The sequence below is a fragment of the Pararge aegeria genome, chromosome Z (assembly GCF_905163445.1).
Source record: "Pararge aegeria chromosome Z, ilParAegt1.1, whole genome shotgun sequence".
In the NCBI taxonomy this organism is placed as follows: Eukaryota; Metazoa; Arthropoda; class Insecta; order Lepidoptera; family Nymphalidae; genus Pararge; species Pararge aegeria.
Window position 1 is genome coordinate 5,095,930 of NC_053208.1, and position 13,068 is coordinate 5,108,997.

Here is a 13,068-nt window from a genome sequence, read left to right on the forward strand (position 1 = left end):
GGGGATGCTGCCGGGACACCAGTAATCCCGTGTCTCAACATGGGGAATAGGGTGGAATAGTCCTTACAGAGGACTGATCACCCGTCTGGCAATGGCAGGCGTCCCCTCTATAAATAATAATAATAAGAATAATATAAATAATAATAATAATACGTATGCCATCGATAATTTTTTAAAAGAGAGAAAATAGCATCGTCTGAAGGATAATCCGGTTAAGGAAAATTGTTGTGTCTTTTTAGGTTCCGTACCATTAAAAACACACTTGTTTTCATTTCGTGGTTCGGGTTGGTTGCTGGGTTGGGCTCGGGTTTCTTTAGTATGCGGCAAGCAGCAATTGATATGTCGTTTATTGCGAAGTATTAGAGTTTTTGGAAAAAGGTTCTCAGACTGTTATAAATGCTGCTTTGCTGGAAATCAAATGCGGATTCAATTTAACCAATCTACCCATCTAGATGAACATCAACTTCAGTAGACGGCCCATAGAAAGAGAAGACGCATACCTCATCAGATATGTTGTAACCACATACCTGATACCTGATTAGCCAGCTAGTTATAGCCTATATATGGGTGAATATACGGTATTTGATTTTTTTGTGCCTCTGAAGGAAATGTAATCTGTTCCATTAAATATTGATAATTTATCTTTTTGACACTATTTAGAAAAGTGTAATGATAAGGGCCAGTAGATTTTTCCATTTTATTTAATTTTATAAGCACCAGAGGAAAATGTGTTACCAGATGAGTGACACTATTGGCAGAGTAGTGACCAATTATAGCAGGGAAGTGACAGGCCCTTGATTATTAGCTGAGAAAGATGACACATATTAAATAAAACACATATAAATCATAGTATTTAAATTTTTAATATAAAATAAGATACTATTCAGTCTTCACAGTTTCTAATTCAACCTTATTTCAATATCAATGGCACGGGTAGTATGGTCAAAATCTGTTCCCACTTAACATCAGACTTGTCATTGTCATCTATTCACAAAAGGGTACCATCTTCATTGGAGATCTTTAAAAAAGAAACCCAGATCTCTCCTTCTTCTTCATCAAAATCTGACGAACATACGCCAGCATATCTATATTTTTTATTATTAATATGGTATTCCACAAGTACAAAGTCTCCGTTCTTGAAAGTCATAATAGTGTATATAGTACTTATCAGATGAGTAGATGTTTGTGCAACCATTTTGTTTTGCAAATCATCCTCAGAATCAGTCTATACTGCATCAATGTTCAATTTGGTTTTTTCATTAGGGGGTATTCTATGTTGCCTAAGTGGAAATGTGGACAAAAAATGCTACAAAAGCAGCTGAGGCTCTTCATGTACAACATATTGTTCAGACAGCTGCCTCGGACTTGGACAGTAACAGGTTTTATTGTTGGTCGGTTATCTTCCATTATCTTTTTTTGTTAATCAATTTCTTGTTCAGTTATCACAAAAATTTGAATGCCGGGACAATACTTGTTTAATTCCGTAGCAAAGTCGTCAATCGAAGCAATGTCATTTCCTAAAGCTACAATTTTGTCAGCGGTTTGTTTACATGTCCCTCCGATACCATCTGGAGCTCCTTTACCATGACCGGTTTCATGATAGTTCCAGGTGAAATCACAAATATTCGGATAGGCTTCATTCAATTTACAAAGTAAGTAAAAAAACATATCTTTGTTACGGTACTGAGTAACAGGGCCATCGCTTAAAAAGTGAACGTTTTCTATTGAGGTCGGAAGGAGTTCCATATTTTTCTAACAACCCTTTCTTCCCTTTTCGTCATATCATTTATGCTCTTAATTTGTTCCTTTTCTTTTTATATTGCTGCTTTTCTTTTTCTTTTAATTCAGCATTTTTAACAGGATCGTTATTAATTCTTTGGTAGCGTAATTTTTCAGCTTGTCGCTTTTTTTCTAACCTCTCTTTCCTTGTTTGTTTCTTTTTAGCATTTGCCATTGATTATACTCGAGTATCTAGAACAAAAACAAAGAAGCCTATAAACATAAAATACTAACGAAAAATAAATTTGTCACTTCCCTGGCGCTTATGTATTTCCCCTGGCATGAAATATGCCAGAGAAGTGACAAAATCTAACATAACCTACAAAAACAACACCACCCGCTTTTCTGACCACCGTTTAAAGTAATACATGACATCTACACACAATAAACATTGCAATGCCTAAATAAACAACTTTGATAAGTATAAAATAAAACACGTAGACTTACCAAAGGAAATACTCCAACCAATGGCACAAACAACCTGCAGTGAATCGCAAACTGACGCAATATTATTGGAGTTTTGCTCAACGTCGTTGGCTTGCTTCTAACTTCACACTGTTGTACGCGTATTGTTCAAGGACAAAAACATATCTTTGCGGTTTTAGGTAAAGTTTTTTTTTTTTAATATCGCCAGATGTGACATTATTGTAACATGACATGAAAATAAGTTATTTTTCTTTATGTTAACAAATATTTTTTATTTTTATAAAAAGAATAATGGCTTACGTATTTAAATTATATGGCTCTAAAATCATTATAATCTAGAAATGGGGAAGCCAGAGGAGTATACATGTACAACTATTTTTAACTACATATTAATGCCTTAAATTAAACGATCATCTCGAATAGACAATGTGGGCCAAATAAAAGACCATATTCTTTAATGTTTAAGCATGCAGAAAACTATAATAAATTTAACCTTTAGTAGCCTGATTTACGAAAGTGATTTATTTTTAATATTACTGCGTTTGCTTGAGGGTCTAGATGAAGGAAAAAATAGCTAAAAAATCACAATATTTATTTAGAAAAAAAAACAGGTATCAATTTTAATACTTCAGACATTAACGCCATAAATAAATCAGATATACCTATGCATGAAATAATGCGAAACATTGATTGTTTTTATTATAGCACTAGCTGACCCGACAGACTTCGTCCTGTCAAAAAGATTTGTAATGTGGCAGTTCTTGTGCCTACGTACTTTAAAAAATTCTCCTGAACAGAACCGTCACCCTGGTGATAGGGCGTTGTGAATAAAAAATAATTAAATAAAACATATATAAGGATTTAAAAGTAAGTAATCGCTTTATTGTAAATCATGTGAATCATAATTATTATTATTATCATTGTAGTGCTTTGTGGTATACGATGTTTTTTGTTTGATTACCTGGCGCATAGATAAACAAATCTGATGGTTTTCCAACACGGGAACAGGCAACATACAATTGACCATGTGAGAAACATGGGTTTTCTAGATTAATACCACAAACACTTAATGATTGCCCCTGGGACTTGTTTATAGTCATAGCAAAAGCAAGCCGCACTGGAAACTGTAGTCGTTTAAACTCAAATGGCACATCAGTCGGAATCATTGGGATGCGCGGTATAAGAACATCTTCTCCTTTATACTTTCCTTTGAGTATAGTTGCTTCTATCACATTGTTTAGTAATTTTTTTATCGCTAACCGTGTACCGTTGCAAAGACGCGGTTGGTTGATATTTCGCAACATTATAACCACCGATCCAACCTTTAATTGAAGATTGTGAGGTGGCAATCCTGGCAAATCCAGCGAGTTTAAAAATTCCGGTGGATAGTTGACTACATCATCTTGATTAGTAGCCGAATCAACTGATTTATATATCCTCAATTCGCCTGTAATTTGTTCTTGAATTTTGAAATTTAATTCATTTACATCTATGTTTTTTGCAGCCAGTATAGCTCGTTCGCTCAACCAATCATGGTTTTTGTAATTTTGAGAAACATCTGGAAACACCTTCTGAATAAGTTCATCTTTTGATCGAGTTAACTGACAAAAACTTTGAGGAAAGTTAATACAGCCAGTCAACATGTCTATAGGAAATTTGCCATTACCAATGTCAATGAGTTGTTTAGAGAATATGTTTCCAGATTGGTCATTTTGCAACTCGACACGCATATTCTTGCTTAAATGAAGTACTTTGACATGTTTCCACAAATTGGAGGACTTTAGACATGCATTGAGTTCATCAGCTGGTGTTGATCGTGGAATCACTGGCAATGTTTGACGAAAATCTCCTGCTAATAAAATCATTGCACCACCAAATCGGTTATTATTGCTCCGTAGATCTTTTAAGGTTCTGTCTAAAGCCTCCAAAGATTTTTTATGTGCCATCGTGCATTCATCCCAAACAATCAATTTACATTGCTGCAAAACCTTTGCCATTGCAGAGTTCTTCGAAACGTTGCAGGTTGGAGTTTCATTGCTTTGCATATTTAATGGCAATTTTAGTGCTGAATGGGCTGTTCGACCACCTTCAAGCAAAGTTGCTGCGATTCCCGACGAAGCGAGTGCAAGTGCAATTTTATTTTGTGAGCGAATTGTTGCTAATATTAATGAAATCAAAAAGTTTTTCCTGTACCACCAGGTGCATCTAAGAAGTAAATCCCTCCAGTTTCATCATTTGTTACTTTCATAAGAGTTTCAAATACATACTTCTGTTGTTCATTTAACAGTGGAAGATTTGTTTGAATTAATTCTTTCAAAGCGTTGAGATCGTACAGTTTTTCTCGATGCAACTCTTGGTTAAAAGCGTCATGCATTGGACGATTGGGCGCGGTCAGGCCTAATTGAATTAATAGTTTGTTTGACATTATCAAGCACATGTCCTCAATTGAAATCAATGCTTCATTGTAAATTTCTTCACTGATTTGTATATTTGGATTTCCCATTCTATTCCGTATTTGATACAAAATATCATCACACATATAATCTTTGTACTTGATCCACAAATCAATTGGGTTTGATGGGAAGCATGTAGATATGATTATAGAAAACAATGTTCGTATTTGATGAGCGTGTGATGATATTATAGCATCATTGAGAGTTTGATCCCAATGAGCGTCATTTTCAAGCAATTGCAAACGTTGACAGGCTTCTCTGTAGGATCCACACAATTCACCATCAACAGTTCGTAACTGTTGGAATGATGTTGGGCCACGTACATTGACTAATAGCAGTCGTAAATAAAAACATTCATCATTGCTTGGATGTACTGAATAAATCCGACCAATCGCATCGGTGGAATATACATCTGTATATCCTAGAACTGGTTTTCCTTGTTTCCGTCGTATAAATCTCCTTGAGGATTGATTCCAGGTATAATATTTTGGCATTTCAGAATATAGCAATGTTTTTGCGAAATCATCGTTTTGGCATGTTTCAAAAAAACTGGTTAATGTAGTAGATGGTGGCTGAGCAGCTCTTTGTACTGCGTTCTGTGCTGTAAAATACACTCTTTGTCCATTTTCTAAATGCACAGCTAAGTAAACAACAGAAGGGTGTCTCTCATGAATAGGAAAAGAAAATATTCGCCAAACTGCTTCATTACTACTGACATAGCGGCCCATTTGGTATTGGGTAACTTCATCATTGGAAATCTCTGCACCAATTCCAATCACAGCCATATCACTCCCTTTGGTTACATATTTGCAAATGTATTTAATAGATTTCACTGAATGGCAAGATTCAACGTTGATGTGTGCTTTGAATGTCTTTGATAAAATGGGTGAATATGGAACAATCCAACGATTATCTATTTCAATATCTTGTTGATTTAATTTGACAATTGTTGATTTTCCATTGTCTGCTGTCGATCTGCGACGATACAATGGATAACCGTCATTACCAGTAATTGTTTCCGATATTAATGTCCGTGGATATCGTTTTGAACACTTACCATCCATCATACACGGTGAATTTTGATTAAGAGTTCCACATGGACCATGTATCATGTTTTTGATAACTACCTCATGCAATCCAGGATCTACTTGTACATTAGGGATTTCAGCTGATATCACTGCATCAACTTCATTTGGCCTTATCTTTTCAACCAACCAAATCAAAATGTGTGCATGTGGCAATCCTCGTTTCTGCCACTCCACAGAATACATCCAGCAGCGTGTCTCACCAAACACATTATGTTTTACGATGAAATCCATTAAAGATTTCAACTTTTGTCTAAAGACTCTGGCTGTAATATCATGACGATCAATGGGTGATTGCCCAGGGAATAACTCCTGCTTGATTTCTATCCATTGCGGATTGCATGTAAATGTGATGAACAAATCTGCTGTACCATAATGTCGAACATACGACATGGCATCTTGAGCATATTCGTGCATATGCCGAGGGCTTCCGATGTATGTTGCTGGAAGAATAGTCATCCGACCGACATTCTGTGCATTTCCATCAGTATTAATCGCATCTCGAAGGTGAATATACTCTTCAGATCGGAGTTTGGTTTGATTCAACCTGATGAATGTTAATCTCTCCGTTTCAATTTTAACATACATGTCAACAACATATTTGTGATATAATCGCCGACATTTCAATATGTGATTATCTTCATTTTCCCGAATCATTAGGCGGTATGAATAATAGTTCATTGAACTGACTTTTTTGTTGGTTTCAGAACCTGTAAATAGATTTTGTTTTAATAACATTCAAATATAAAATTAAAATACATAATATAATGACTGAGATATTATCGCCATAGCTAAACTAATATTTTAGTTACCTGTAATGGGATTTATCATTTTTATTGAGAAATCGTAGCCATCTTCACCTTGCCAAAATATAATGGGATATTGCAGTGCATCATATGAGCGGTGTGTTTCCTTTATACGTTGTAATTGATCATTCCGACGATGTAAAACAATATCACGGGATTCCAAGTTTTTTCCAACTACAACGATAGCAACTTCATCAATAGTTGGTGCATTAAAACGTCTTGTATGTTGACCTGCAGGTGTTTTATCAGCTCTGATTACAATTTTGTGATTATCGGATGGCATCAGATCCAGGGCAGTTTTAAACAATATAATCAATTGATTGTGTTGATGAAATAAAGTTTGTAATTGTTCTACAATAGACCTCTTTACTAAATTGTTATGTGCACAACGCAGATCAATTTCTTGTGGTGAATTGCCCATAAAATAAATTTGCAGGAATTTGTTGTCGCTATCTGACACTGGTAACAGTGAACCTGCTCTGTGATATATTTGCCCTTGTATCTGTAAATAAAAAAAAAATATTATTGTGTGGTATAAATTAATGGATTGTCAGTGATCAAACTTAAATAATATTTGATCTTAAAAAGTATATATTTAGTTTTAACTAATATGTATCAAATATAAAATATAATAAAAGTGTCACTGAAACTGAATCACCATATAATATGATGACTAAGTGATATATAAGTGATTAAGAAATTGAAGATTAGTGACACATCTTAACTTTGGTTACAGAAAATTTTGTTCGCTAAAATAATTATGAGTAACTGCTATAATACATACTTTGAAAGTTGGCATAAAATTTTCCCGAACTACATTTGTTGCCCCAAATGAAGTCATTTGAAAGCAATTGTTATATTGTTGGATATGTGTCAAAAAGCGTATAGAATCTGTTCCTATTCCTGAAACCAATGAGTACAATGGTTCTGGTGGTGGATCCAATGGTATCAATTTCACTTTACCATTTGCGCAACACAATCCATTGGCTTCGTTTTTGTATTTTAATGCCTTACAGTGTGAGCAAACTGAGTTCATAGAACCAATAACAACACATTGATAGTTACTGTAGTCAATAGACACATCGTAACTGAAAGCAGCTCGATTCAAACTTTCGCGATTATTAGTTGTATGTCGCGCTCGCGCTTCACGCGTTTGTGATATCCGAATTCTTTCACGTTCATTTCCGTCGTCACGTTCTTGTGCAGTACGATTAGATCGGTAATTAGCTTGGTTTGTAGCATTTCTGGTTCTTCTACCTAAATTGCTTCGTCTTATAGGAGGCATATCGAATATAAATTATTTTTTCATTAATCACGAACTAAACAAACACTAACTAACTAAACACTCTGCACAAAACACGATAACGATTTGTTTCGTGTATCAGTTGACAAAAGCAAACTCATTAGATTAGGTAACAGACAACTTTTTTTTTTTTAAATTTGATATGACTTGAAGTCAAATCCTTTTAAGCCGTACGAATTGTTTTATATTTATTTAAAATTTGGATATTAAAAATAGCAAAACACTGTTGGTAACGCGATTTTTGTTTGACTGATGTAATGACGTGGAAACTGATGCATTTTATCTCGCGTGCCGAAACTAATAAAAAGAAACGCGAGTTTCGGAACGCGACATTAAACTCCTCCAACTATGTATTCTGTGCTCCAACGCACACACGCACATTGTTTTGATAGATATGATCTTTTACGTTAGGAACACACCTACATTGCTTAGACAACAGTGAGTGCTTGTAATTTAATATGAACTTTATACCGTAGCAATAAAGCTCAAATTGACTACTTTTTAGTTACAAATCATTTGTATGGGAAAAAGAAAAGGGCTATTTTTACGGTTTTTCAAGCAATAATTCTAATTTTTCTCGCCGTAAAAACCATCCTTGAACTTCAACGAACAAAAAAATATTTGGCCAAATTGGTCCAGGCGTTGTTGAGTTATGCGCTTACCAACACATTTTGCGATTCATTTTTATATTATAGATAACGACACTTTACACTTTTTACAGAACCAGGAGGTAAGTTTCCTACAATTATTTAATTTACACTTATTTCTAGAATCCATAAATATTTTTTCATGACCGATACAATCGCAACGCACGTCAGTAGAGGGTAGTACTTGTACACATGTCCGGGGTCTTTCAGAAGGTACTGTAGTGTCTTGTCGACTGTTGGTACTGGGTCTTCCCCTTTTATTTTTCGAGTGACTTTGATATCTACATAAAGTATCGGCAAGCTCAGTTCTAAAATCTGCTAACTTCATAATATTCTTCTGAAGTTTTCCTTTTATTGTGTTTACCTTTTTGTATAGTACCCAAGCATTGATGACAGTCATGTCTAACAAGTGGTAGAAGAGCCTCGTTGTCCACTTTCTCGACTTTATGCGGATGCGATATCGACCAATGAAACTATCCATCAAATCAACGCCGCCCATGTGTGCATTATATTCTTTTATGACCCGAGGACCATGATACTTGAACATTGGCCTTTAGTTTTTTTTCGTAGCGGGTTATAGTATCCGCTGGTTCAGCGCCAACATACGTGGAAAGTAATAATACTTGTTTGTTGTCTTTCCAACTTGTGGCTGAAAATTCGTGGCCTTCGTGAGAGGCCACATTTTCGTGATATGTTCCTCTGGGTACGTTAGACTTCATAATTTCCCGTTTCTCCGGCAACTTGCACGACTTTCCAAGCCTGTTTATCTGTACTGTTCCAAGACAATAAATACCTTCGTTGGTCAAGTAATGTAGCAGAGGAATGTCCTTAGCTCCTGAGTAAATCTCAAAACTGTAGGCATACCCACACAGAGAGCATAAAACGTATAATTTGAATCCCCACTTATGGGGTTTGTTGGGTAAGTATTGTTTCATAAAATGTTTAATTTTAGTTAAACACATTGCTCGTCTAGTGATAGACGATGCTCAAATGGTAGAGAAATAAATTTCTTGCTCAAATAGTCTATCACTGGTCTTACTTTATGCAGTCGGTCGTGTTGGGGATGATCAATGGGCAAATGTTTAGAGTCGTCATTCATGTGAAAAATTTGTCGAATTTTATCAAATCTGTTGCGATTCATTGTTTGTGCTATGGTTTCAAACTTTTTAATGTTTGACCAGTATGACCTGACACTAGGATAATGATATACACTAGTAAAAATAAGAATTCCAATAAATTTACGTAATTCGAAGACAGTTACAGGTTCTTTAAAGTTGGGATTCTTTTGGAAGGCATATTTATTTGACTCTTACACTAGAAATCTCAAAATTTCTTCACCGAAAAGATAAGAAAAAAACTGAAAAGGAGTGTAAGTTCATAATATCTTGTGAATACTCAGTATTTCCAGCAAACTGCAAAGCATTTTGGACTATGTCCATATTCTTTACTCTCCACACTAAGTTTCTAGAGTTGAAAGGTGCAGTTTGCAGGTTGTTTTGGCTGCTGGTTGTAGGAGTTGGGCTTCGTTTAACAGTCTCTAAATTATGTTGCATGTCGGTATCTACGTTTGCTGCAGGTGGATCTGCATCCAAGTTTGGGTCAGTGGGAAAATTACCTACATCCTCTTCATCTTCTAGCTCCATCAGATGATCTCTTTGGCTCGAATAATAGTCTATGTCATCTTCATTGTCGGTGGAATCGTCTTCCGAAATTTCACAATTTTCTAACTGCTGCTCTCAATCTCTTCTGGTCGCATTTTTGATAAATTTCTAAAATAAAAGTAATCCCAACACCAAGCTATGCAGAAAAATAATGAATCGGAAGTTCAAAAAGTTTTTATAGCTAAAGAATTCCACCCTACATAAAACCTACCTACTAGGTAGGTTTTATGTAGGGTGGAATGCCTGAAGTATCAAAATTTATTACTAATACTGCAGCCATTTTCTGAGTGATTCAACAATAGCATAGGTTTCTTTTTCTATAGCAGAATGATTTACTTCACTACGATTCAGCGTTCTTGTGATAATGTATCTGGTATAGAATGCTCCGAAGCATCTGTCTCAACAGTAAACGGAACATTGCGTTTATCATTGATTTCAAAATACCATATTTAAGGTCCTGAAATGATTTAACTAACTCGTTAGATTTTTTCTCAAAATTTAGGAATCCATTTAGCATAGTGCGCAAACATCCCCAATATTCGTTTTAATGATTGATTATCGTTTGGGGCAGGCAAGTTAAAAAGAGGTTGCCATGTTTCATTATCTGGTTTTCTATGTGATATCGAATTGTGTATCCTAAGATATTAATAGATTTTTGAGAAAAATCACCGTTACTTTTATTTAATGTTAGACCATGTTTTTCAACAGCTTTCATGAATTTTTCCAGATTTTTATCATGTTGTTCAATTGTATGACCACAAACAGTGATATCGTAGGGATAAGCAAAAGTTCCTTCCAGTTTTTCGTGTCTTATAATCCCATCAATTGTTGTTTTGGGACAATTGATGGGATTTTTTTATAGAAACAAATTATTCAGCCATTTTACTTGTAAATATTAAATAAATAGCCTATTTGTAACGATAAGTTAGCTTAAAATAAATAAAACAATAAGTATTTTTTTAAATTTATCTGTATTTATTGGCTTTACATAAACCAGTCCATGAAACTTTACAAAATCAACTTTTTTTAAATTTTACATTAAATATTTGAAAAATTAACAATTAGCGTAATCAGTCTAGAAACTACGAGATACATTTGTTGGTGGACTACAAAATTAGCCAGTCTCCAAACAGCTTTGTTTGACAATTATCACATAGTGGCTTGGAGCATTGAGGGCAAATTGGCTTCGAACTGTCATAGCAGTATTTCGTCTGCCTTTTTATTTTTGTTGGACAAATAGAACAAAGTTTTCTGCCACTTTGTGGAATAGACCAAACTACTGGTGGTGCAGGAGGGAGATCCTTGCCTGAAACCCTAGAGATAGTCATTCGCAACTCCCATTGGCAATCTTTCATTGTATACCCGAGTTTTCATATAATTCATCACTTAATCTCTTGCCATATTCAATAAACAAGTTCCTCTCCTCATTTTGCCATAATTTTCAGAACAATTTTCATACGGTACAAAGCTATTTATGCCTGCCATGTCTAGAATTCTTTGAAAGATTGCCATTGGCCACCGACGAGTTTTACGACTGCAGCAATAAACTGAGCAGTTCTTATCTACCTCGTCAACTCCACCTTTTGTACGATTATAGTCTGCAATCATAACTGGTTTTCCTGTGTCATCATCTCGCCTGTCCCTATTAACATTGTCGGAACTGAAAATCAGCAACTTTACAGGAGAGCGTATCACAGTTTCAATTGTGCACAATTTTTAGAATATTAAAGTTAGATTTAAAAAAATCAACATAATTTTAATACATTTATAATAGCTTAAGTACATGGGTATAAAGTATTATTTTTTATTTTCTGAATATGTGTAAAGTCAGAAATGACCCTTTTAACTGTAGTAGGCTAATTGTAATTTGTTAAATCTGCCACATACTACAAAGTTAATCGAAGCAGCGTATTGACTATTTGTTGGAAGTACCACATATCTCACTGTTAATGGCAAGTCCAAGATAAATGTATCCGTCGTATTTAAATGTCAATTGTAAATAAAATACATTTTTATAAAATATTATGCATGCATTTATTTTAAAAAACAACTTTTTTTTTAAACTCTTCAGAAATAATAGAATTATAACAAAACGGCCTTCCAGTCTTACAAAGTCATAAACAAAAATAGATATTTTTTTTTTACTAAAATTAACAAGTTCTCAGTTTAAACTTAACTCAATGACTATAACTACCTTACTCAAATTGTACTTATAATATTAGTATCACATTTAAGGAACAATATTACATAATCAGTCTATAAGTATTTAGTAAAAAGAAGAGAATAAAATTATCAAAAACGGCCTTACAACCTTATTACTACACACAAAATAAAAAAATAATCATCGTTCTCATAAATGGCATGAATCACATTCTAAGTTCTATTATCACAATTATTTTTGAGGTACATAATCACAAAATCAGTCTCAAAATAATTAGATGAATTATTAATTATCCTCATCGTAAGTGTATTCTGGTGCATTTTGCGAATTTTTCTCAAATGTTGAGCTTTTATAAAATTGATGATACTTCTTCGGTATTATCTCACTTTGACACAGATTTATTAAATCTTTATATTTATCTTGACTTATAAGAATATTCCCATGATAGGTTTTCTCGATTTGAAACTCACGAGTCAACCTTTCTTTGTTCCGATTACCAGATCTCAACACAATTATGGTTTTCAGTTCATCTTCAAAGTCATACTTATATTCGATCCTATCATAGTGGGGTGCATGTACTGTCACCTCTCTCAAACAAGTCCACTGGATTTTCTCACTGTCTGTATTTTTTGACCAATTTTTGTTTGCTAATAAAGATTTAAAGTCAAAGATATTAGAGGCTGTCATCTCTTTTACTTCATAAGGTTCACCTTCAACTTTTGCCCAGCGAACGAGAGTACCATTCTT

The 13,068-nt window shown here is 34.4% G+C and overlaps 1 protein-coding gene across 1 annotated transcript; it reads right to left on the minus strand.

Annotated features, from left to right (window-relative positions):
- Positions 1–4,378: 4,378 nt before the first annotated feature.
- Positions 4,379–7,791, minus strand: LOC120636371. Its single transcript, XM_039907823.1, has 3 exons — positions 7,660–7,791; positions 6,556–7,051; positions 4,379–6,453 (listed from the first exon to the last, which is right to left on the minus strand). Exons 1-3 carry the CDS (start codon positions 7,789–7,791, stop codon positions 4,379–4,381), a joined length of 2,703 nt encoding a protein of 900 aa, XP_039763757.1.
- Positions 7,792–13,068: the final 5,277 nt, after the last annotated feature.

Coding starts and splice junctions, on each gene's coding strand:
- LOC120636371 (XM_039907823.1), bottom strand. CDS start 7,791: ATGCTACAAACCAAGCTAATTACCGATCTAATCGTACTGCACAAGAAC. Junction 7,052..7,659: donor TACAACTAATAATCGCGAAA/GTTTGAATCGAG, acceptor TTTTATTTACAG/ATACAAGGGCAAATATATCA. Junction 6,454..6,555: donor AATGATAAATCCCATTACAG/GTAACTAAAATA, acceptor ATCTATTTACAG/GTTCTGAAACCAACAAAAAA.